The sequence below is a fragment of the Chelonia mydas genome, chromosome 2, assembly GCF_015237465.2.
Source record: "Chelonia mydas isolate rCheMyd1 chromosome 2, rCheMyd1.pri.v2, whole genome shotgun sequence".
NCBI lineage: Eukaryota > Metazoa > Chordata > Testudines > Cheloniidae > Chelonia > Chelonia mydas.
This window is the reverse complement of record NC_057850.1, coordinates 42,406,481-42,433,051: the sequence shown is the minus strand read 5'-3', so window position 1 is coordinate 42,433,051 and position 26,571 is coordinate 42,406,481. Positions and strand designations below refer to the sequence as shown.

At 44.1% G+C, this 26,571-nt stretch overlaps 1 protein-coding gene across 2 annotated transcripts in view; it reads left to right on the top strand.

Annotated features, from left to right (window-relative positions):
- Nucleotides 1-26,571, top strand: part of ESRP1 (epithelial splicing regulatory protein 1) — a 56,655-nt gene that overhangs the window by 18,446 nt on the left and 11,638 nt on the right. Inside the window, exons 7-13 of one of the 2 annotated variants that reach the window (XM_037892285.2) lie at nucleotides 3,400-3,510; nucleotides 3,624-3,756; nucleotides 3,876-3,918; nucleotides 6,310-6,611; nucleotides 8,877-9,095; nucleotides 13,626-13,812; nucleotides 17,300-17,465. In XM_037892285.2, coding sequence (XP_037748213.1) covers nucleotides 3,400-3,510; nucleotides 3,624-3,756; nucleotides 3,876-3,918; nucleotides 6,310-6,611; nucleotides 8,877-9,095; nucleotides 13,626-13,812; nucleotides 17,300-17,465 — 1,161 coding nt within the window. Of the gene's footprint in view, nucleotides 1-3,399; nucleotides 3,511-3,623; nucleotides 3,757-3,875; nucleotides 3,919-6,309; nucleotides 6,612-8,876; nucleotides 9,096-13,625; nucleotides 13,825-17,299; nucleotides 17,466-26,571 lie in introns of both variants that reach the window. The other variant, XM_037892283.2, reaches the window with a different exon arrangement.

The window sequence follows — 26,571 nt, the reverse complement described above, 5'->3', positions numbered from 1 at the left end:
AAGAGCTGCTACTATCTCCTGAGTTGTGTTAATAATTATCACTGATGATGGTGAACACACTGTCCTATTAAACAAAGATAAATAAGTTCTTGTTAATAACCCTATTGACTTTTGGCTTTGTTTCAAGCGATGATGGGGGGGGGGGGGGGGGGGGAATATTTGCTCAATGTAACAATGGCATGGAAATGTATCTTCATGTGTCCAAGACCGTATGAAAAGCCATGTAGAATTTTTCTAATAAATTATAAAGAAGTGTCTTTTAAAATATGTTTAGTAATGACAGCACAGTTTATGCAATTGCAGTGGTACCAATTATGATGCAAACTTCTTAATCTCGCTCATCTTTTTTTAGCATATAAGATTCTTCTCAATGGTATTACTAGATCCTTTTAAGCAGTGCCTGCAATAGAGATTAGTGTCAGAATTGGTCTTATTTAGAATCGTCATGAATGATCTGGAAGAGGGAGTAAACAGTGTGGTCACAATAATCACAGGTGCTACTGGTATTTGCAGCTCTTTCTAGCTCAGTAAAGCAAGGGAAATACTATGATCTAAAAAGATCATAAATAATGGCAGAAAATAATAAAATTCATCTAGTAAAATCTATTTAATGGGAGGGAGAAATCTGGACAGCAACAATGAAATCTGGGAATGACAGTGGGCAGCAAGTTAGATAGGAGTTTGCAATGGAATACAAGAGTAAAAGAGTTAATGCAATGTTGAGCTATCTGCATAGAGGCATATTCTTGGAAGGGTTAAGCATTTTGTATTCTGAAATACCAAACTTTGTGCTCTTCCTGTAGACTCCTGCTCATCTTCTAGTCTGTAAAATGGAATTTCCTCTGTGCGCATCAACTTTAAATGAGTTCAGTAAATGGTTGAAATGGACTCCGCAGATCAAAACAGTCTCTTCACAAAATCAAAATTCTACCTATTTTTTTGATCTATAAAATGAGTCTGCCTTGATTGCTGCTGTGTAATGTTTGACTCAGATAGGTGCTTGGATGTGATGCACAGGAGTGTTAGTGAGTAACAGAACTATTTCTGGGTCCTAGTCACCTGACATGGGCCAGAGTTTCGAAAGATTAATTTAATACCCTGTTGCATGATTCAGATCAGTATTCAATAACTTTGGTATCTATTGAGTTAATAATCATAGAATATTAGGGTCTGAATGGACCTCAGGAGATCTACTCCAACCCCCTGCTCAAAGCAGGACCAATTCCCAACTAAATCATCCCAGGCAGGGCTTTGTCAAGCCTGACCTTAAAACCCTCCAAGGAAGGAGATTACACCTCCTCCCTAGGTAACCCATTCCAGTGTTTCACCACCCTCCTAATGAAAAAGTTTTTCCTAATATCCAGCCTAAACCTCCCCCACTGCAACTTGAGACCATTACTCTTTGTTCTGTCATTTGGTACCACTGAGAACTGTCTAGATCCATCCTCTTTGGAACCCCCTTTCAGGTAGTTGAAAGCAGCTATCAAATCCCCCCTCATTCTTCTCTTCTGCAGACTAAACAATCCCAGTTCCCTCAGCCTCTCCTCATAAGTCATGTGCTCCAGCCCCCTAATCACTTTTGTTGCCCTCTGCTGGTCTCTTTCCAATGTTTCCACATCCTTCTTGTAGTGTGGGGTCCAAAACTGGACACAGTACTCCAGATGAGGCCTCACCAATGCTGATTAGAGGGGAATGATCACGTCCCTCGATCTGCTGGCAATGCTCCTACTTATACAGCCCAAAATGCCATTAGCCTTCTTGGCAACAAGGGCACACTGACTCATGTCCAGCTTCTTGTCCACTGTAACCGCAGGTCCTTTTCTGCAGAACTGCTGTCTAGCCACTCTGGGATGCAGGCTCTGGGAGGGAGTTTGGGTGCTGGAGGGGTTCCGAATTGTGGCAGGGGGTTAAGGCGCGAGAGAAGGCTCGGGGTGCAGATCAGGGGGAGATAGGGTGAGAGACAGAAGAGTGACCATGTTCAGGAGGCTAATTTCCCATAATGAAACATCTCATCCAAAACTAAGCCACATGATGCAATTCTCAAGCCAGCAGCACAACTGTCCATGATTCCTCCAGGAAACTAAATTATAGCCATGGCAACTGGATTTTTTTTGTCATGTCCAGTCAAATATAGAGGATAATTGATGGACTTTATACTCTGTAAATTCACTGCTGTAGAATTTGCTGCAAAATCAGCCCTTTGCTGCAGAACTGTGCTCCAGTAAAATAATCTTTTTTTAACTATACTTTCTCGTCGTTTTGATTACGAGCAAAACTTCCCAACATGAACAGCATGTAAACAATGCAGTGCTGCCTGCCTTAAAGGTGAGAGGACAAGTAAATCTCCAGCCTTAATGCAAAAGTAATCTTAAAAAGGTAGAGAAATGGAAGCCAGCTGATAGGGCTAAAAGTCTCTCACTGACTTATTTCCTGAAAGTCACGTTGATCACGTATCCTTAGATTGGCTTTTGCATCTTGTTTTATGTGGGGCCTTTGTTTGGAGGAAGAAGAGATGACAAATTTATAGCCCTTGACCAATTTATAGCTTCCCTGGGTGTTGCAGACTCCCTGCTGATTACAATCCAGCTGTGTGGGGCTGAGTTAGTCCTGTGCTGAGCCACCATTGTGACCTCTAGCCACAACATGGGTAGTGGCTGAACGACATGTGAGGTAGCATGATAGTGGCCTGAGCAAGGGACTTGAATTCTAAGTTCTTTGGGCAGGAACTGTCTTTGTTCAGTTTGTACAGTGCTGAGCTCAGTGGGGCCTCCTGGCTCATGACAAGGGTCCCCAGGCGTGACCACAATATAAATAATAATCCCTGTGCAGATACTAACTTCCTCTGTGGTCCTGGACAAGTGGGATATCCTGTTTTTTAATTTTCTCATCTGAAAAATGGGAATAGTACTTCCGCACTGGATGGTGCAATTTAATTTTGTTTGCTCTGGTAGAGAACTGCATAAAAGCAAAGCATTGGGATGGGGTGGGGAGCACATACAACTATAATGGAGATGAGACACTGGGGAGAAAAAGAGACAGACCAAGAGAGGGGGAAGTGGGAAAGAGACTGCTTAATTAGTCCATGCGTTCTGTGTTTCTGCCAACAAAGAATAGGTGTAAAGGTGAAAGAATGAGAGGAAAAGGGAGGGGGAGTAGAGAATAGTAAACAGAAATAAGGGAAAATGGCACTGGGGTGGATGGAATGAGCCAGATAAAGGAAAACACGCTTATGACTCTTATATTTGCAATCTTCCCACCTGTGTGAACGTCCTCAATCCTTGTCTGACAAACGTTGAACATGAGTTTAAGCTTATGAATAAATTACAGTTCTGCTTGCTGTCTGTGTGGTAGATATTGAGGATGGGGAAACTTCAGTGTGTGTTTGTGCTTTATCTGAAGCAGTAAGATGGAACTCGTAGATGATAACACCATAATCAGAGCAAGAGGCTTACCATGGCAGTCATCTGACCAGGACATCGCAAGATTCTTCAAAGGCCTTAATATTGCCAAGTTAGTTACCAGCAATATACACATTTATGGCTTTGCAAGACGGAAACGGTGCGTGCTCTGCTTCAGTGATTCACTCTTGTGCCTCCTTTTTCCTTGTCTTGACTCTTTTTAAGGGGAGGTGCTGCACTTTGTCTCAATGCACAAGGAAGGAGGAATGGGGAAGCTCTCATCAGGTTTGTAAGTGAAGAGCATAGAGATTTAGCACTACAAAGACACAAGCACCACATGGGGAATCGGTACATTGAGGTATGCCGTAGCAATGGTGGTTTTTCTTTTTTTAATCTCTTTGATAGGACTACAATGCCATATATAACTGTGTTCTGTTTTTTTGTTTTGTTTTGTTTTTTTCCCCTTTCTTTCCCTAGGTGTACAAGGCAACAGGTGAAGATTTCCTTAAAATTGCAGGAGGTAATCCACTTTTTCTTTTGTGGGTGGAGATGGGATTCTGTTCCAATAAACACCTATAACTTAGTTTCAAATTACAAAGTGTTTCTATTGAACGTGATCTCTGAATTGGCTCATAGAATGCGTAGGTAATGGATGTGTTGAGATTGCTACCTACTCTGCTGATCATTACTGTCTTACAATTTACGTTCTTCTTTCCTTCACCCCCACCTTTATGCATATTGATGAATCGCAATAAAAACAGTAAGGTCTCTGGTACAGGGACTGTCTTCATTCTGTGTATACAGTGCTTGGCAATGGGGCTCTGATCGCTGAGGAGCTACTGTGACATAAATTCAATATGTTCTCTTCCTTTCAAGGAGTCAGTCAGTTAAGGATCTTACCAGACTTGTTCCTGAATTTCATTTGCTACATAATTTTCCTGGGGGCCATGGCTTCCATGTAATCAATTACTGAAAAACATAACCTGAATTCTTTCAGAACAGTGATATAAGTCTGTTCTACTTGTTCTCTGTTGTATACAAATCTCTGTGTGAAAGCAAATGAGTTTCAAAATATAAATTGTAATTATTAGGGATGGGTGAAACTGGCTTTTATTAAACAACTTAAACTTTTCCTGTATCCTAAAATGATCTTCCTTCCAAGGGAAAGTTGATCACCAAATACTGGAAGGGTGCAAAAGTGTTTTGTAAACCCTCACACCATCTTCTCTCTCAACTCCTCTCTCGCCCACCTGGTCTTAACCAAAGGGGTTGGATAAGGCCCAACAAGCTGCCACCCACATCTGCATTGTTGGGTATCATTCTCAGGGGCCAGACAAGCTTGGTATAGGAGTGACCTGCTTCTCTGTTCCCTGCAGGCTTCAGTAAGCTAGTACTTAGAAGCAGCAGATACGAATTCTCTGAAACTTTAAAGGCGCCCTAGAAGGGGAGTGTGTGGCTGAGAGGGTTGGTGATGGGATGTAGTGGTGCCTTTGACTTCTAGGGGTATGGCTAAACTAAAGAGGTATGGGTGATTGGCATGTGTGTCTCTCTTCTAAAGTTTGGCTTTAAACATCTTTGTCCTCCCTCCCCCCTTTTTTAATCCTGGTCTAGACATAAAGTAGGTTACTAGATGGACCCAATTTACAATCTGTTTCTTGATTGACTCTACTGTCCATTTTCCAGAAAACCGCCACTGTGGGCAACTCCAGTAGAGACAAAGGACAGAGTAGGCATGAAAACTGACTCACCTGAACCTTGGTGAGGGTCCCTGGGAGGCAGTGCAGATACACTTGTGCTTTATGCTTGCACTTCACTTCTATGGCTATTGAGCTAGGTTGAACTTGGGTCTACATGATGGTCAGTCTGGCATATCTTAAACACACAGGCATACACATCCCTAAAATTGGATATGTCAGTGGTTTGCTCAGTGGCCCTCTTCTCCCCAATCCTAGCAGTAGAGGATGGGATTTTCAAAAGCACCTAAATGCATGGGCTGTCAGTGGGGCTTGTGATCCTTAGTCACTTAGGTACTTATGAAAACTCCACCCACAAGGTGTTTGGGTTTTTTTAATAATATTGACAAGCAATGGCAAACAGATGGATCTTGCATTTCACCCTGTGAAAGTGATAAGGTTTGTGGCTATCTGTATGTGCAGCAAAGTGTTGTACTAGCTGTTCTGAGGTTGTGCAACATCCCCCAGTCAATCTATGACTTGCTTATTTCATAGCTCACTCTGGAGAGCTGACGTGTCTTGGGAAGAGAGAACCAAGTTTTGGGTTAAGAATACAAACTGACACCCTTCCAACTGGCTGTAGATAGGATGCCTTTGATCACTTTACTGATTTACTCTGGTATTACATTGGAAACCTAAGCAATGCTGATAGACTCCCATCTAGTTACTGAAGGCAAAACTGGCAAGCTTCTAAAGGTGACAGTTGTATCAAAGTGGAACAGAAAGCCAGAACCTTCCTAAATGCACTTTTTTGCTGGTAGTTCCCAGGCCATTGTCGGGGAGAGTTAGTGTCTGAAACAACATTTCAGAAATATGTATTTAAAAGTAAGTCTTGGAATTCACCGGAAAAGTCATTCCAGGAGCATCTGTGCTACCATGTGAGAGACTCGTGCTTGCTGACTGGGCATAGTCTCAATGTTGTAAATACAGCCTTCTTTTCCCCTTGGGTGAGGGTGCATCTCTCATTTAAGCAATCAAAGGAGTGGCGTTCTAGGCTTCAAAGGGAGGAGTGTCCCATATAATGACATTTCTGGCTTTCCAGGTGGCTTTTGGGTGGGGAGAAGCCATGTGAATTTCAATTCTGCACCCTAGGTGCAAACAATACATACAGGTAGGGGGTTGCTGTCTCTTACATATCTGTGTGGTGTCTTGACTTGGATTTTGTGGTTTTGTTAAAGGTACTTCCAATGAAGCAGCTCAGTTTTTATCGAAAGAAAATCAGGTGATTGTCCGGATGCGAGGTCTTCCTTTCAATGCAACGACAGAAGAAGTGCTGGCGTTTTTTGGCCAGCACTGCCCTGTAACAGGAGGAAAGGAAGGAATCCTGTTTGTCACATACCCTGACAACAGGCCAACAGGAGATGCCTTTGTGTTGTTTGCTTGTGAGGAATATGCACAAAATGCACTAAAAAAACATAAGGACTTGCTGGGTAAAAGGTACATTGAACTCTTCAGGAGCACGACAGCAGAGGTTCAGCAGGTAGAGTGAAAACTTCCAAATGTCTTGGGCTCTTCTAATCAAAGAACCAGTCAGGAGGACGCTGGTTGGGGTGTGGTTGGGGTCTTGAGGAATTGCTTTGTATCTTGTCTTGGGAGGAGAGGAGTTTGACCTCTAAGAGTGGTCGAGGTCAGAAAATGTTCCTTGTGAAGCCTTTCATAATCAAGAGTTCTGATCCCTGTTTGTATGCATGGTCAATCTGCTCACTCTAGCGACTGTATTTTTATTTAAACTGCTTTTTTTCCTCCTGCTAGCTATGCAGGCAGCATAATTAAAAGAATATCAACAGGACCACTTACTAAGTTCTGACCAGTCATACCTGGGCAAGCCTATTGCACATGCAGGGTTTGCACAGGCCCAGTGGAAGGCCTCATTTGGCTTGCAGAACCTCTACTGGAGGTGATGCACATGGCGGCGCTCAGGCTGATTTCAGGGGGTTGGCAATTACAATAACTTCTAAATTGAGTACACTTGATCTGGAATCACTGGGACACACAAGTAGAGCTTCGCAATCCCACTTCTCGTCTTTTGAGTTGACCTGCATTTGAAGATTGTCTCACGAACCGCTAGGTATCTAACAAATCATGTAAAGTATCATCAGAAGGCTGAGATCCTCTGCTTTCCAGTGCTATATAACATTAATTGGTAGTCCTGGTAAATTTAATCTGGAGTTGACTAAATTCTGGAAAACAAACCACCAGCAACCAGTAAAACCCCTTGTTTACTGAGAGTTCAAATTTTCCATCTTAATTGTTTAACATTAGCTTCTGTCTAACGATGACTAACTTGTTAGAGGCCAGGTCACTGTAACTTATTGCAAGTTGCATGGTTCATTTTGGCTTCATAGCAGCATGTTTGTGTCAGCTGCTACCATGCTGCCTAATCATGTTGGTATTAGTACATTCTAGGAAAATCTGGACAACTGTCCTTTGGCAGAGCAATCCTTAAAGTAGAGGAAAGAATATTGTGCTTTCTTTTACCAAAAGTGGTGGAGATTCAGCTCTCCCTCCTGTCCCTGGCTGGGGTAAAAGTAGTTCCACACCGCTCTCCCTCTTTATCTTATACTGTGAGAGCTCCCCTTCTGTTTCAGTCTGCTTTAATCTCTGCAGCGAGACACAGATTGTGAGGACAGCAGTAGAAGGGGGCAATGTACTCTGGGATATCTTGTCACATAAAGACTTGCAAGGAAATAGGACCAGCCAAACCAGTTACAGAAACTGAGAGTCCTCTCCATGCTGCAAACAGTATGTTGAACTGGCTACCAGCAGTCAATCATGTGCCAGTCTTGGTCACAGAGACTTGTTACACTGGACAATGATGAGGAAACTTTCCACCACTGCACTAGTACACATGCTGCTCAGCTGATTGGTACTAATAGTGGAAATGCTAGTGTAGCCTGACCCTTTGTCATTTCTGCCATCTTGTCTCACACACAAGTTTTGAGCAAACCTGGATTTTTCATAGATCTGGAGTTTGACTCTTTCTGTAGAGCCTTGTCAGTGCAAACGGATGAAAACATGCGTAATACTGCTATATGCATAGATGTTTTACATAGATGTGATCAAAGGAAATGATTGAATATTCACATAACTGTTAGGCAGGGTTCTTACTGTTTAAACTAGAAACAATAAATCTAAAGTGTAACATGATCTTTTTGGCCAAATATAATTACTTTTAGCTGACAGATGGTGTTGCTGCATGGGCTACTTCTGTCATTAAAATAATTAAATGATGGCTTACACTGTACCATAGCATGTGAAACAAAAATCTTCTAGTTTCAGGACTATTCTCTTCCTCCTCCTCCTCCTCCTCCTTGACAGTGTAGTCTTGTGTCTTGGTTAACAGCTGCCGCTTTTGTCATCTAGGCTGGATGCATTTTATTGGAAACAACTCTTCTATGACCATATAAAGTGCTTTGGGATCCTACAGGATGAAAAGCATTTTATAAATGTAACTTACATAATTAGTAAGTTGCTGCTCTGATACATCTCCTGGTACAGAGCACTGCAACTTGCAGTCTGGTCAAAAACAAACCAAGATGACATTTTCCAATAAAGCCACCGAAAGACTTCAGACTCATTCAGAACTTATAAATTCAAGCTGTATTTTATCCTTGATTAAAGCCTAGTGCCTAGATGACTTACCTTCTAAGTATTGCACAAGTTGACTATAATTTACCAAAATTCCATCTACATTCAGTTCAGTAGAACAAGCTTGAGGTCTCACCATTTTTTTGTTTTTGTGCAGGTGCTGAACAGGTACTCTTCTACACCTCTTGTTCCCCTTGCAGCTCCCCCTATCCTTCCTGTGTTACCTCAGCAATTCATGCCTCCAACCAATGTCAGAGACTGCATACGTCTGCGTGGTCTTCCCTATGCTGCCACTATAGAGGACATTTTGGAATTCTTGGGGGAGTTTTCTGCAGATATTCGGACCCATGGGGTTCACATGGTATTAAATCATCAGGTAGGTAGACAACAGGAGAATACAAGTCATGATTGCCAGTGTGCTATCCACCACATATATAAACATGATCCCCTGCAGGGTTGATTGCTAGTGGAAAAGCAGGGAAGCAGCCTTGATAAAGCCCCTAAATGCACAAAAGTGAGACCGCTACTGATTCTGTCCTCCAAGAGTGTAATGAAAATAATCAATAGTTTTTCCACAGAACCTAGCTGCTTCAAGGCATTATATTTTTTTAATACTGGACCCAGTGTAGCCAACCAATTGCTAACAGGATCAACCAAAAACTTGGTATGGTTATCCGCAAATGTATGTAGAATTATTTCCATTGTCTGTAAACAGGTAATGTTGCACATGAGGTTTTGAAAGCAGGATGTGTTGGGCTGTATATGGTGAAACATACAACACCACACCTAAAAAGATTAAAAACATTTCAGCTCTTTTCCTTGATGAATGTAGGTGAGGTAGTGGGGGTGAGGAATCTCTCTTTTTGTGGGATTGTGATTAAAAAACAAACACGTTAATGTAGTGTCTCTATCTTGTGGACATAAACACATTATTAAAATCTTTAGAATTTACTTGCCATTTTCTGCATCACATTCAAGTAACTAAGTATTTTAAATTTAATCTCTCACAACCTACCAAAATCTCATTTAAAATTATTATAAAGGCAAGTTCATATTTGTAACTTGGTTAAAAAGCATAACTGTCACGCTCATGTAACATCTTTTAATGGGGCACACGCAAAGGGACAAACGTGTGTTGCTATTTATTTGGTGATTCTGTTAGGGTATCACATTGTGTACCCTATATATAGGCTTGGCAGAATTCATTTTTTTTAATTTAGATGGATAATATCAATATTCATTTTTAAGCATTATGTCTATCTATTTAAATTTCCACAGTTGTGGGAAATTATGGGTGGTGTCAGAAGTTCAGAGGGTGTCAGATAATTAATGATAGTCAATATTGATATTCAAAAAGTTAGAGCTTTATAACCGCTAAAACACAATTATCAATGTCATATGTCAAAACATATGAAGTAAATATCCCTAAATCAAACGTTAAATTCTCAAGTAGCATTTTTCTTAATTTGGCGGTCTATAAATTTCTGTTGTAATGATGGAAATATTTTTTTGGTCTGTTTGTATGTGTATGATGAAATAAACACCAATAAAAATCTAATACTTCCAAGCCTACGGATATAATTAGAAATTTGCAAAAAAATATTTCCTCTCTTCCATGGGATTACAGGTTAAACTGTTCCATTTACCCACCAAAATATACAAATTGATACTTAATTCCGTACTTGTACTTCACAGATCTTTAAACTCGTATCAAAATCCTTAGAAACCTGACAACTGACCACTCTGAACTAGCAATCTTAATCTATCAATTGTTCCCATTCTCCCATGGCTTGTGATATGGGTATGGTTAAAATTTCGTCACGATTGCTTTTAGTAAAAGTCACAAACGCATCGTGGACAATAAACGAAAATTCATGGAAGCCCAAGACCTGTCTAACTTTTACTAAAAATAATGAGGGGAGACTGATTGCAGGGGAGGGAGGGGGAATGACTGAAGCCGGAGGGGAGGGTAGGATATGAACCTGGGCCCTGCTGAGGAAGGTGGGGAGGGTTCCCACTGCCTCAGCAGCTGACAGCTCTGTGGCTCTGGCTTCAGAGTTCCAGGTCTGTCTCTGTCTCTGTCTCTCTTCTCCCCCCCGCCCCCCCCCCCCCCCGCCCCCATCACCTGCAGCAGCTTGACACTTCAGGAGCCAGCGGCTCTGCATTCTGGGGGCCCCAGCCCCAGGGCTGAAGTGGAAAATGTCACAGAGGTCTCTGAAAGTCACAGAATCCGTGACCTCCATGACATAATTTTATCCTTTGATATGGGGTTAATGATATGTTTGACTTAATCCATGAAGGCCTGGTCTACTCTAGACAATTAAGTCAATTTAAATCCACACTCGCTGAGCAGCATAGTTAAGCCAACCTAACCCCCCCCAGTGTTGACAGCCCTAGGTCAACAGAACAATTCTTCTGTTGGCCTACTTACCACTTTTCAGGAAGATGGATTATCTACACCAATGGGACAACCCCTCCCATTGGTGTAGATACTGTCTACACTGAAGTGCTGCAACGGCGCAGCTGTGCCGTGTAGCATTTAAAGTGCAGACAGGCCCTAAGTAAAAAACAGATATTCAACAACAACATGAGTTTCATCTGAAGCTTGTCCCTTCAATCTGTCTCACGTGTTCAAACTGTGTGTCTGATGTCTTGTAAATTACTCTGACATGAACCATAATCTGTTATTATGACAACACATACACTATCCATGCTCAAATTATCTTGGACTGATATTTTACCTTGCTTGTCCCATTCTCTTTGGTTTTCTTCCTGGCCTGTGACATTCTTAAAACTCACTACACTGGGTGCTCTACTAACAAGAAGACAGTCCTTGCACCAAGACTCTTGCAGTCCACTTCAGACACTGACAGTACAGTCTAGATATGTGGGACACATGTTCCAAACTTGAACCACTTGCACTATGGTGAGTGGCTGAGAGGTGTCACAAAAGTGTGGGGTTTTTAAGGAAGGAGGCAATTGTGCAAATGCAGCCATCTCTTCAGGGACTTTAAACTTGAGACTTTTATCACTCCAGTACAGACCTCTACCACTTGAGCTCAAGGATTAACTAAATTGGCTGGACTGCCAATTCCAAGACTGATTTTAAATGTCCAGAGACGGTCCAGGAATAAATTAAATGCATAATTTGTCAACACATCATGAGTGCCTGTGGGGAAAATGTTGGTGAAGAGATCTGCTGTCTTGCCATCTGTTGCTCTCCTTGTGTCCAACGCAGCATGTAGTGGTAGACAGGAATCCTGCCACAACTGTAGTGTGGGAGCAGAGCTCCTGCTCCAGTGTAAGGATTTGTCTGTACATTGTCTGTTCAGGAATACTCTAGATTTAGACAAGAGCTTGAGTGGGCTTAGCTGCTCTAGTGACCCCTTCTGCGGGGGAAGGAGAAAGTTCTTTATTGCAGTACAGCCTGTGGTTATAACCATGGTTCATCTCCACTCTTCCTACATATCACAGAGATAAGCTCTGTGTAGAGCCTGAATTCCCTCCTGTTCAACCTCCCCAAATCCTAGCCCCTGCATAACTGAGCTGCACCAGTTCATTACATGTTGGGCTCTCTACATGTGGTAGGCAGGGTTGGCATTTTCCTCTTGCAGAACCTTCCATCTGAGGAGTTGAGCTTCACCAGCGCTGGTGAATTCAACTGCACAATACCCATGTTAAGGGTAGCTGATCACCCCGATTATACCGATGGGGGTATTGAATGTGACAGAGGAGATTAAACTTCTTTTCCAAAGTCACTGGTGGTGTCTGTCTCTTGGTATGCTCGTATGTTGTGAAGGCCCATGTCTTGTAAGCTTGGCCGTTTGCAATTTAAAAGCAGCAGTAGCTTGCAAAGGCACATATATACTTGCTTCTGCCTCAATAAGTAACAGACACTGGCTATGTTTGGGAAAATCTTTCTATGATTGCAACCTGATGTAGATTAATGGGTTTTTTTGCAGTGTTGTAGCCTTGTTAGTCCCAGGATATTAGAGAGAGAGAGAGAAGTTGGTCCAATAAAAGATATTACCTCACCCACCTCGTTTCTCTAATAGATTAAAGGCATCATTCAAAACTGCTGTCACGGTGCACATGAGAGAGGGTAAAGTTTTTTGTCGTGCTTGAATTGTATGGGGGCCTTGTGAAATAATGTTCGCATTTAAATGGTCAAGCTAAGCACTGAAATTAATCAATGCCTCACCAACTTGAATACAATCACACCTTTGCTGTCGTCATTGCTTTTTGTCTCCAGGACACTGTTCGTCTTTCTATAGGGAAATGTGCTCTCTGAACAGAGGACTAAAGTTCTTAGGCCTTATCTACTCTGGAAAGGTGGTTTTTTGTTGTTTTTTTTCTTTCAGTGTAACCTAAGACATGCGTTTAAACCAATAATTCTACAACTGTAAACCATCCCATGCCGTACCCTCCTCCCCATTAGGGCACTCTTCTGGTATAAGAGTGGCTTTTTTGGGGTTCAGCTTAGGTCCCTTCCCAAGCAACATAAGCATAAATTGGGAAAAAAAAGGCTTATACTGGGATAAGAGGTCTTCTAAATTCTTATTTTTACCAAAGCTATACTTGGAGCTAACATGGCATTTTTATTCTCTATTCTGAGCCATAAAAATAGTCAGGCTATACTATAGATAACAGCTTTACCTAAATATTCAAAACAAATAACAGCAGAAGGCTGACAAACATTGATGTAATGGGCAGATCATGGGCCCAGGCAGTAGTGAGAATGTAAGTGTATTAGAACCGTTGGTTGGTGCAGGAGTTGGGGTGGTAATGGCCAAATAGTCTTTGTAAAAGATGCTGCTAACGTTGCAAGTGACTCCTGTTTTGGCACCACATGAGTATTTGTATTGGAACTATAGATTTGCTCTTGTTCCTTTTCTTGGTTTTTCAGGGCCGTCCATCAGGAGATGCCTTTATCCAGATGAAATCTGCAGACCGAGCATTTCTGGTTGCACAGAAGTGTCATAAGAAGACCATGAAGGACAGATACATTGAAGTCTTTCAGTGTTCTGCGGAGGAGATGAACTTTGTATTAATGGGGGGCACTTTAAATCGAAATGGCTTGTCCCCACCACCATGTAAGTTACCATGTAAGTTTTGCATGGTTCTTGGCACTACTCTGCGCTGTGTGCTGGTAGGTGTTGGAGCTTCTCTCTCTTCCCAGTTCTTTGTAAGGTATATTAAATGGGGGTGGTAATGCAAGGCTTTTCCATCTGAAATCAGCAGTAGCCTGTGATCATTTTTCTTTTGGTTGTGGATTACTATGACTGAAGAATTACTTTCAAATTATACTCTTGCTTTTCCACAGACGAACTTGTTTTCTGCAACTTAACTTGCTCTGGACAAGCAATGACTCTGAAAAGAAACTTTGCCACCTAGAGCCCAATAAAAAATTAAATATGAATTAGTTTATCACTGTGTCTGTGGACTCCATGCCCCTCCCTCTCTTTTAAAGGCTAATTCTTGCAACCACTGGTAATGCTTTTTTCTGAGTCTAAACACAAATATTCTACCTGTTGAACAGCTGCTAACCCCTGGACTCTTCCCTGGACATCCAAAATGCACGGTGTTAAGGCTGCTGGTGTGTGAGTGAAATATGTATTTAGACATGCAGCTAAGCTAGCCAAATAGCTTGGTGGATCAGAAAACAGTGCTTTTGCTTCAAGCTGTGCTCCTTACTGGCTATGAGTCATTTGGAAAAATGGGATTTTATCTATATTTGGGAGAAAACAGTTTAAAGGCGCAGGGGTTGACTTAATCTGTTTCAAGTAAAATGACTTTGAACCCATGGGAAAATAATATTTTGCTTCAAAGATCACAGATGGCAGGATAATTGAGGTACGATCCTCCTATTTATTTAGAAGAAATGAAATATTCTAAATCCAGCCAGGTTGGTTATGACCAGTGCTGTTTGTTTACCTGGTGGCTCCTTGGTAGCCCATAGAGCAGGGGTCGGCAACCTATGGCACCGTGGGCCAGCGGCCGGGACCCCGGCAGGCAGCAACTGGGCCAGCGGCCGGGACCCCGGCAGGCAGCAACTGGGCCAGCGGCCGGGACCCCGGCAGGCAGCAGCGTGCCATTAAAAATCCTGCCAGCCCTGGCCCGCTCTTCTCCACCCCTCTTCCCCCTACCCCCAACCCCCCCGCCCCCCCCCCGACACGGGGGCAGGGTGAAGAAGCTTGGTCTTGCCAGCTGCTGGTGCAGGGCAGGCAAGGTCCCCCCGTCTCTTCCGCGGGTGTGCTGGGTTCCTGCCCCTCCTCCTCTCCCTCCCTGCCACCGATCAGCTGATGGCCCTTGCGAGGGAGGGGGAGAAGTGAAGCCGCAGCATGCGCACTGCTCCGGGGAGGAGGTAGAGAAGAGGTGGGGACGGGGCCTTGAGAAAGGGGGGGTGGAATAAGGGCATATCCTCTCCAGCCCCCCGCTGTGAGCCGCTCTGGACAGGGGGCTGGGAGCAACCCCAGGACCCTAGCCCACACCCCCAGCCCTCTGCCCTGACCCCTGCACACCCCACATTCCAACCCCCTCCATGAGCACCAAATGGGAGCTCCTGTACGCGTGCACACTCCCATCTGCACTCCTTGCACCAAATGGGAGCTGCCCAGGTAAGCACTCCACACCCAAACCTCCTGCCCCAACCCTGAGCCCCCTCCCTCATTCTAGCTCCTGGCCAGACCCTACGCCCCAACCCCCAGCCTGATCCTTCACCCCCAGCCCTGTGCTCAGTGCAGAGAGAGAGGAAAAGAATGGGCTAGAACCAGGGAGAAGGTAGTTACCCACTCTATGTGGGAAGGGCCGGGATCCCAGACCAGCAGCGGGCTGAGTGGGGCTGGCAGCCGGGACCCGGGCTGGCAGGAGTCAGCGGACGGAACCCCAGACCAGCAGTGGGCCGGCCCCGCTCAGTCCGCTGCTGGCCTGGGGTCCCGGCCGCCGGCCCCGCTCAGTCCGCTGCTGGCCTAGGTGAACAGAACCCCAGGCTGGCAGTGGGCTGAGCGGGCCAGTGGCATAAGATCAGCATTTTAATTTCATTTAAAATTAAGCTTCTTAAACATTTTGAAAACCTTGTTTACTTTACATATGACAATAGTTTAGTTATATAATATATAGACTTATAGAGAGAGACCTTCTAAAAAACGTTAATGTATTACTGGCACGCAAAACCTTAAATTAAAGTGAATAAATGAAGACTCAGCACACACTTCTGAAAGGTTGCTGACCCCTGCCATAGAGAGTTGGTCCCAGTCTAGTTTCTAGTGGACAAATACTTGTATCAGAGAAACTACCACCATCATAATAGGTCCCCTTGTCAGCAGAAAGGCAAAGGCCTGAATGGGAATGAGGGATAGACAGGTCACTCTCCCCCAGAAATGGGGCAAGTATACTCTGATTCTTGTTCAGAGACTTCTTTTGTGAAGGTTCCCAGAGGAAACTAATGAACTCTGCTGAAATCAAGGAAAGTTTTTGGATTTCTGAGTTTCACCTTCTTACACCTATGAGCACAGGTGACTAAAAGTTCAAACAGGCCATGTCCCCTTATCTGCTTGTGATGGGGGAAGGGAGGAGTTGAGTCATCAGTCTCTTCACAACTGCTGGTCCTTTTTTTTTTATTTTTTTTATTTTTTAAAGTGTGATCAGTTTTGCCATTCCTGGACATTTCTAGTCTGTCTAGATTCATCAGAATATGGTGTTGAAAAAAGGAGAGAGAGACTACTCTCAAGGGCTTTGGGGAATAGTCCTCCCCTCCCCGGTTCTTGTATGTGTGCAACTTGTAGAAACACCCTTTGTTTTTAATTTGCATTATCCTGTTAAATGAGGTGGTGACATGGTGGGAAGTATCAAGGAATAATAAATATAATGGGCTAGTTAGGAATGGAGATCTCTTAAATTGAAGGAATGCTCTGTATAATGGGGAAGATTGGACAGATATTATATCAGATGTTGTCAAGCTTTGCTCTTGTCTTTTGAAGAGAGGAGACTTAACTTATAACTGAAACTAAGCCAGTAAACCAACTCATCTCTTTGGAAAGAGAATTTGTTCCCACAAATCATAGAATCCTAGAAATGTAGGGCAGGAACGGACTTTGATAGGTCATCTCGTTGAATCCCCTGCACTGAGGCAGGACTAAATATTACCTAGACATCCCTGATCAGTGTTTGTCTAACCTGTTCTTAGCCGCCACTGACTGAGATTCCACACCCTCCTTAGGCAATTTGTCCAAGTGCTTAACTGTGCTGATAGTTACGAAGTTTTTCCTGAAGTCTAATCTAAATCTACCTTGCTGCAATTTTATGCCCATTACTACGTGTCCTGTAGTCTGTGATTAAGGAGACCAATTTATCATGTTTCTCCCTATAATAACCTTGAGAGCAAGAAGTGGCTTCTGTATACTGTCACGTACCTTTTTTTTTGTTGTTTTGTGATTTCTACACAGATAACCTTATGTAAATTAAAATGTGAGGAAGCTTTTTTCCAGGTTGGAAAGACTCTAGATTTACTTTGAGGCTGTCTTGCTGAATATGCTGGAACTTGGTGAACCATGTTAATCTATCCTCCTTCGGTTCCTTTAGGTCTTTCTCCTCCATCCTACTCACTTCCAGCTCCTGCAGCAATTATTCCAACAGAAGCTGCTCTTTATCAGCCCTCCGTGCTTTTGAATCCACGAACGCTGCAGCCCTCTACAGCATACTATCCAGCAGGCGCTCAGCTCTTCATGAACTACACATACTATCCCAGGTAAGGCAATAAGGAAATGAGGCAGGAACAAAAGTCCTTTTACAGCAAATGCATGAAGCTCTCAAGAGTATTGGCTGCCATGCTGAAGGCTTGTGCTAGAGGGAACAGCCTGCTCAGTATTTGAGCAGGGTAATTATTTCAGAATCCACAGGTGGGGTTCTAGTTTTGGAATGTCTCAGGTGGCAAATTTTAATGTATGTGTAAAATATTGGGCACTTTTCAAAAGTCACATGCTATTCAAGTGACCAAGTGACTTAGAAGCACACTTGTTGTTGCCTCTCCGTGGGAATTGTCCTTTTTTCATTAAGGGGCTTTGTGTCAGGTAAAAATCACATAGTTTGCTTCTTAAAATCAGAGGTTTGCACTAATGTCTTTTACCAGAATTTTGCCTCTTCTGACTGATGCCCTCCACCCTCGAGGTAACTGCTTTTCAGTGGCTCTGTACAGTTAAAGGATTTTGTAAACTTTGATTGGGAAAGGCGCTATATAAATATTCCCACGTGCTTCAGTGCAAGTTGACTGACTAATGTTCTTTTCCCCCCTTTCTCTCCTCTGAGGGCTTTTAGCTTTTCCTGGTTAAAGGAAACAAACACCAGTCTCTTGTGGGTGGGGTATAGTGGGTTTAATGTATACTTCACAGTCACAAGGTAACAATCTGTTCTGATTGGAATACAAAGTACTTCATATTGTCAAGATTGTACATGAGGCCTGGTCTACGCTACAAAGTTAGGTCAACGTAAGCCATCTTGTGTCGACCTAGTTGTGCATGTGTCTACATTTAAACTTGTCTCCCAATGATATAAGCACCACATTACAGCGACACAGTAACACCATCCCCTGTTGAGCCAGGGTCAATGTACTGAGGTTAATGCAGCACGAGTGTAAACGCTGTTGCCTATGTCAACCGTAACAGTCCTCCAGCAGCTGTCCCACAATGCCTGACACTGATAACTCTGCTCACAATGGTAAATGCCCAGCGGTTACAGAAACTGAACAGCCTCCCTTCCCATTAAAGCCTCATGCGTTTTTTGAATGACTTTTCCTGATTGTCCAGCTTGACAAGCACATCTAGCAGCAATCCATTGTTGTGTACAACTGCCCAGCTGACCATGCAGGCTACATGCTCCAGAGGCACTCTGGGATGGAGTAGACAGGAGATATTGCATCTCCTGGGCCAGTGAGGAGAAGAGACTGTATAGGCCCAGCTATAGATCCGCCAAAGAAAGGTGGACATCTGTGAGCAGATTGCATGGGAGATGCAGGTGAAAGGGTATGACGGGGACTGGCACCAGTGCCATATGAAAGCAAAGGAACTGCGTCCAGCTAACAGAAAGCCAGCAAGGCCAACAGTTGATCTGGTGCCGAGCTGTAGACCTGCCACTTTTACAAAGAGTTGAATGCTGTATTTGCCGGAGACCCCACCACCACTCCACAGACCATTGTGGATACCACCAAGAAGCCCAAGTCTCAGGCCCCTGGCAAGGATGAGGAAGAGGTGGAGGAGGATGTGGGAGTGGGAGGTCCAGCTACACAGTGAGCCAGAACCTGTTTGAGACTCCACCGCAGTCCAGTCGGTCCTGGCAATTGAGCACAAGCGAGCCTGATGCAGAGGAAGCAACCTCGGGTAAGTGTGTAAATGTATTTCCCATTACAATGATGGCACCCTCAACTTACCAGGACGCAGCTGTTGACTCTTCGATTAATTTACTTGTAGTAGAAGAGGTAGTGTTACAACAAAAAGAGGTAAAATTTTAGGGGAGCAAGGGAAGGGAGTTCTGAATCTTCACTTTCACTTTCCATTGGGACTATTCTGACAATGGTACCTCTGTGTTTTTATTTGCATTTGCTGCCATTGCAGCCTTGAGGGGTTCCACCTCCACACCTGTGGAATGCCCAAGCCAGATAACAAGAAAGAAGAGGACTCGGGATGACACATGCAACACTGTCTTGCAGGATCTTGCTAAATCAGATGGTGAACAAGGGGCCTGGAGGGTGAACACAGCAGGTAGCCTGTAGAAAGGCCCAGGAATCTCAAAAGGAAAAACAGAGTCAGATGCACCAGGACATAACAGGGCTTCTCCGGCAGCAAACAGACGCTGATGACTCTTGTGGAACTACAGGTTCAACAGTCATGGGCTTGCCACCCTTTGCAGTTCATGGAGAACTCCATTACAGCATCTCCCTACACACCGTGATCAACATGCCACATGGTATCAGGAGGCCGCATCCCTACTCCTACCACTTCACCCCAAAGAACATTAAGGACAACACACTTCTCATACACTGACCTGAGACAGCCATGGTTGCTGTATGTGTAAGTAAAATGGACATGAATGTTCTTTCCCTTGAAGTTCTGTTCCTTTAATTTAAGTTTTTAATGCATTTCCTTTTAAATTGCACAGACTTCTTCTTGGACTGACTTTATTACTGAATAAAATTCTATTTGGAAAAATCATCTTTATTAGTTCACAACATAAACTGCAGAGAGCTTAGCAGTTCTGAAAGGACCTACTTCTTGCTGTACAGTGTGACAGCACATAGGATCAGTGACACTGTGTAATAATCACACATGTACAGCAAAAGCTGCAAAATTAATAGGTGTATTGACTGTTCTGTTCAGATGTACACCATGCATCACACAATTCCTAACAGACCCCAAAACAGCAGGACCAGATAGAGCACAATCCACCACAATGCATTACTGTGGCTCACTGTTAAAGTGCTCTTTCAAAGCCTCTCTTAGCTGTATAGCTCAGGGCTGAGCTCTTCTATTAGGATATGCATGCCACCTATTGCTCCACAGCCGTTTGGGAACCGCATTGCTGTAAATCCATCCACTACATCCTGCACATTGCAGGATTGTGACTCTGAGCATAGCAGGAGGCAATTAATGGCCCTGCACACTTTCATGACAATGGGGCCCCACAGTGGATTTTCCATCGCCAGAATGATTTCCCACTGATTGGTAGCAATCCAGCTCTGCAAGTTTCCACAAGGCGATTGCCACTCACTACTCCGCTGTCAATGCAGCTCTCATTTTGGTGCCCTCGCACTGGAGGCCTGGGGCAAGCTCAGCACACAGATCCAGAAATATGGCCTTGCACATCCAGAAGTTCTGCAGCCACTGCTTGTCGTCCCAAGCCTGTATTATGATGTCATCCTGCCAGTCAGAGCTCGTTTCTCGGGCCCAGAAGCAGCTCTCCACCATCTGCAGCTGCTCTGTGAACACCACCAACAACGTTAGAATTGTTTCACAGTATATCTCACAGCAATCTGTCCTCCAATAAATCATATTCCCCACTGATTCAGTTCTTATTACAACTCTGCAAATATCGGAGGAACATGCATTCTGTGCTTGCAACACTTATGATAATAGTGCAGAACTGTGCAGGCTCTGTGCTTTTGTCAGAGATGGTGGACAGTAAGGAGGGCCATGTGGATTTTTTTTTTTTTTTTAAAGGTGCAAAAATTATGAGATCTAGATAATTGCATGCTGAGAAGTTGAACCCTTGCTCCCAGTCCCCCATGTGCAACTCGTTTCTGCCTCACCAGGCATTGTTGAAACTTCCCCAAAAGACACTGTGCTGGATGGTGGTGGGTTGTACACTGGGATACCTACCCATGGTGCACTGCACCGTGCATCGACACAAGTGCTCCTGGTGAGTATCTGCAGTGCCAATACAAGGAGCCAAGTATGCATGCGCACAAGCAATATATGAACTGTGGTAGGTTTGTTACTTAACTTGCATCAACCAAAGTTTATAGAGTAGATATGGCCTTAGTAAGTGGAATATCCGATGGCTAAACGAAACCTCTTGTGGTGATCTACTGTTGGTTCCCTGAAAGCCATCTATAGTCTTTTACAGCAGTGCTTCTCAAGCTATGTGATGTGGGGGACCGGCAATTTTTTTTCCCAACGTGCTCGCAGACCGGCACCGGTCCGCGGACCACGACTTTGAGTAGCACTGTTTTACAGCATGAAGTATCCTTTCAGGGACATGCTGTGCATATCCGCCATTGTTTGCTGGAAGCCCAGGGCATACTTTAACAACATATCATGCTGAAACATTCAACCTCCCTAAAAATATCTAAAGGCAAGTTCTCATTAAACCACTCTTCATTTCTGTCTGTACTAAACAAACTGTGTTGCATTCCCTTCATCACCAGCTATCAACAATTTAAGTTTCAGAGTAGCAGCTGTATTCGCAAAAAGAAAAGGAGTACTTGTGGCACCTTAGAGACTAACAAATTTATTTGAGCATAAGCTTTCGTGAGCTACAGCTCATGCTCAAATAAATTTGTTAGTCTCTAAGGTGCCACAAGTCCTCCTTTTTTCTTTTTGCGGATACAGACTAACACGGCTGCTACTCTGAAACCTTTGAAGAGATTGTGCCATAGGTGCACTCACCGCTGGTGGTGCCTCCTCCTGGCTGTCCTGGGGATTAAATCTCCCCGGTGCAGGGTCTATCCTGTCACACTGTCATCCTGTGGATCCCTCTCGCTCCAAGAACCACAGCCTCCTCTTCATGACTCAGCCCTCTGGCTGGGGTCACTATGTAGTTTCCCCTTCCAGGGGGGTAACAAAGTCTTTCCAGAACAACTTGTCCTAGGTAGTCCACTGCCACGTCCCCAGTGGCTGGTAGAGGAACCTGGCCTCACCCTCCACTCTGGGTTCTAACTTGGGTCCTCCAGTCAGCAGCCAAGGCCTGCACCATCTTATCTTGCTGTTTTTCCCTTCTGTTGCCAGCTTTCTGGCTTATATAGAACCCTTCAGATGAGTCTTCAAATCAATTCCCTGTTCCTCTTCCAGGTGCAGCCTGTGGAGTTAATTGGCCCACCTGGCCAGATTAACCCCTTCCAGTCCTGTGTGGGGTTGGCACCCAAGCACAGATGAGTTATGTTTTACTGAACCAAGATGAACAGCTCACATTTATCTGCAAAGGGGGGGAAAAATGTAAAAGTTTTTAGTTTTGGAATTTCCCTATCTTGAAACTTAGGCAAGTGTAGCAAACTTAACTATCATGTCACTTACCAAACTCAACCACTTAATGTAAAAGCAAGGAAATGAATAGGTAAGCACGTAATAAAACTTGCACAGGCCACATAAAACAAATAATCCTTCTCAATAAGATATGCAACCTTAATTCTGACCTAAATTACTATTCTTTCTTTGAGTCCATAATATATACACAAGAAACAACCCTTTTGGGGAAAAAACGAGAACTGTGACCCTGTAAAACAATTCATGCAGGCATAAGGGTCTACCTGTGCAGAGCCCCTACACTGCAGTCAAAGGGTCCTACTGCAAGCTGCTCAGGACAGGGCCTGTAGATGCACAACAATTTCATATACTGATCAGCCTCAGAAGCAAGTCCAAATATGCCCATAAAGTTATCTTTAATTGACAGTTGTACACTATTCCTAGGAAACTAAATGTGTGATACTATTCCAAAGAAAATCAACTAGAACTACTTTACCTCAAAATTCTACTTCCTTAATACATCAGCTGACTTCTTCCATTTGATAGTCTTATTGCAACTAAACAAGCCACAGACTTTATTAAGTAAATAAATAAAGACTTTTCCTAAATATTAGAAGATATTTAGTTAGTGCCCTAACAGAAAGTACCCTATGGAAAGATATGAATTTATCTGAGGGGTATAAGGACTTACTCCCTTGGGTTTTGTAAATGAAGTACTTTTTTTGGTCTTTGAGTAATCTTAACCTTTTTTTTGATGAAGTTTTTTGTAACAGAAAATAATCCAGCAAATGTGAAGTAAGTGCAAGGGGAAGGAGTGGGTCTCCTCCATGCTAAATTATATATTTAAATGCATGTACATGGAAAAGCAATAAGGAGTCAGTAGCTAATGACCAAACATTGGCCCATAAATCTAGTAAGTGAGCATTTATGGAAATAAGGAAAGCCTCTTTGACCTACTACCAAAAGGTTCAACAGCTTGTGTTGACAAGGTCAAGGATTTCAATAATGGCTGATTCTATCGTTGACAGAGTGCTGTACTCCTTTTTTTTCTTTTCTCTGTACCACCCCCACCTTCCAAGTTTTCTTGTGCTGATCACAAGCCCCTCAGGGAGACAGTTTCAACTATCTTTCTTTCACTGTACTAGTGCAGGGGTCGACAACCTTTGGCACGCGGCCCATCAGCATAAGCTGCTGGCAGGCTGCAAGACATTTTGTTTACGTTGACCGCCCGCAGGCACGGCCCCCTGCAGCTCCAGTGGCTGGGAATGGCGAACCGCAGCCACTGGGAGCTGCGGGGGGCTGTGCCTGTGGGCGGTCAACGTAAACAAAATGTCTCGTGGCCCGCCAGCAGAATACGCTGATGGGCCATGCGCTGAAGGTTGCTGACCCCTGTACTAGTGCTATAATTTTTAATAATAAAAAAGCTTGTCACTGTAAGGGAATGCAGATGTGATATATAAGAAAATCATGTAAGAGTTGAGTTGATTTGTTACGTTGATCATAAACTGCTGTAATGACATGGCTCGTGCATGTTCACACAACACACCTTGTGTCAGCGGAACGCATCCACAGTTGGTGCTTTAGCACCGACAGAGAGCAGTGCACTGTGGATAGCTATCCCCCTATGCAAATCATCACCTTGTCCCACTAGGAGTTCTGGGAACGGATTGCAATGCATCATGGGGAAGGATCACTGCCCCCATGATGCAGTTTTCTCCATTCCATAATTCCAAGGGCTTCCAATTGCATTTCGTGCCATTTTTCAACTGTACCTGTACACTTTGCACCCACCCTCTCTGCCTGAAAGCATGGATCCTGCACTGCTCACCAGTCTTGCGATAACTGTTTTGAACCCAATATGTCTGATCATACAGTATTTCATGAGCTGCGAATCTGAACAGGAATCCGTTCTGCCTGTCCTGCTGCGTGCCATGGAAAGAAACCATTCGAGATTGTCATTCGCAGAGAGCTGCACACGGTGGACCGTCACTATTGGGGTTGGGAAACGAGCACTGAGTGGTGGAATCGGATTGCGATGCGGGTATGGGATGATGAGCAGTGGCCGCAGAACTTTTGTAAGCGCAAAGCCGCCTTTCTTGAACTGTGCGCCGAGCTTTCCCCTGCCCTGTGGCACAAGAACACCAAAATGAGGGCCACCATAAGGGTGGAAAAGCAAGTGGTGATCACTGTGAAGAAGCTGGCAATTCCAGACTGCTACTGGTCAGTTGCAAATCAGTTTGGAGTTGTGAAGTCCACCGTGAGGATTGTGGTGATGCAAGTATGCAGGGTCATTAATCATCTCCTGCTACGAAGGACTGTGTCTCTGGGCAATGTGCATGAAATAGTGGATGACTTTGCGACAATCGGTTTCTCTAACTGTGGTGGGGCAGTAGATGGGCGCGCACATCCCAAATTTGGCCCCAGACCATCTTGCGATGGAGTACATCAAGAGAAAAAGGCAACCTCTTTATGGTATTGCAGGCACTGGTGGATCACTGGGGTCATTTCACTGACATCAACGCAGGGTGGTCAGGGAAGGTGCATGAAGCATGCATCTTCAGGAACACTGGCCTGTATAGAAAGCTGCATTCAGGGTCTTTATTTCCAGACCAGAAGATTCCAATAGGGGATGTGGAAATGCCCAAAGTGATCCTGGGAGACCCTGTGGCTCATGAAGCCTTACAATGGAAACCTTAACAGCAGTAAGGAGCACTTCAACAACAGATTCAGCAGGTGCAGAATGACCATAGAATGTGCATTTGGCAGATGAAAGCGTTGTTGGCGCTGTCCTTTTGGCAGGTTAGTCCTCCGTAAGGAAAATATTCCATGATCATAGCAGCCTGATGTGTTCTGCGTAACGTTTGTGAAGCCAAGGGGGAAAAGCTTCCCCAGGGGTGGAAGGTTGAGGTGGATCACCTGGCAGCTGATTTTGAACAGCCAGATATCAGGACAATTAGAGGGACACAGCAGGTGCTATTCAGATCAGGGAGGCTTGGAAGCATCATTTTGACAATGAGCACCAGGAGTGTGTCTTTCTGTAATGAATTGAGCCAAGCATTGTTTACTTGCCATCTTGAATGACTCTTGTAATGATTCCTGCCTATTAACTGTACTCTGCAAATGTGGCGATTGCCACAGTATTTGAATGTCTGTTGCAGCCACACTGTAGGTCACAAATAAAGAATCACTGTCTTTGTAAGTCTACATTTTTTACTGAACCGCAATACACAGATTAACATTTCTTACAGGGACATGACAATTAGCAGCACTCGCTGAAGTAAGGATCTCACAGCTGTGTGCAAGTCCAGCTGTCATTATGGAAAATGTCCCTGGGGAGAAGTGCAAAGGGTACTGCAATGGGCAGCGAACATGAGAGGAACGTATAGGCACAGTTTGGGGAGGGCAAGGAATGCAGTTCTCTATGGGCTGCGTGGGGGGTCGAGCATGCATGTGTTCTGCCTGCAGCGCAATCAGGGACAACAGCATCTCTGGTTGGTCCTCCATGAGCTTTTATTATCCACTCCTGACCCTGTCTTCTCTCTTGCCTATCCAGTTGTAGTTTCTCTCTCCATGGTCTGTGCTCACTATCTGCCTGATCTGACAATTGCAGCAATTCCTAAAACCTGTCCTCCTTACTCCTACTCCTCCTCGTTCACCTCCTTATCTGATGGAGGTGCTCTGCCAGTGTGTAGGAGCTGGCCCTCAAAGGCAGAAGCAAAAGAAACAATATACAGTCAGTATTGTGTGTGCACTCAATATTGAATCATAAAAGTTACATACACCTCTTTCTCACTTGGCAAACATGCAGCATGGCCAGAACATTAACCATGGTGAGTTTGGGCTGTGAGGAAAGAGCGTGCAAGACAAGACAGGGTCTGGGTGGTTTCAGAAGGGCATTACTACAAGCATCTACCGATACTATTCTGAATAGTGGCACAGTTTTACACAGGCAGGGGCGATCAAAGCTGAATCGCACACTGGTGAGGGTAAACGAAGATGCGAGGGCGCATTTCCTGCATGCGTGCACCTTCAGAATGGGTATGTGTGCTGCTCGCCTGTGTGCTGCATTTGTTCCTCCAGAAGTAATCGGCGCTGCAAAGTTTCCTACAGCAGGGGAAGAAACAA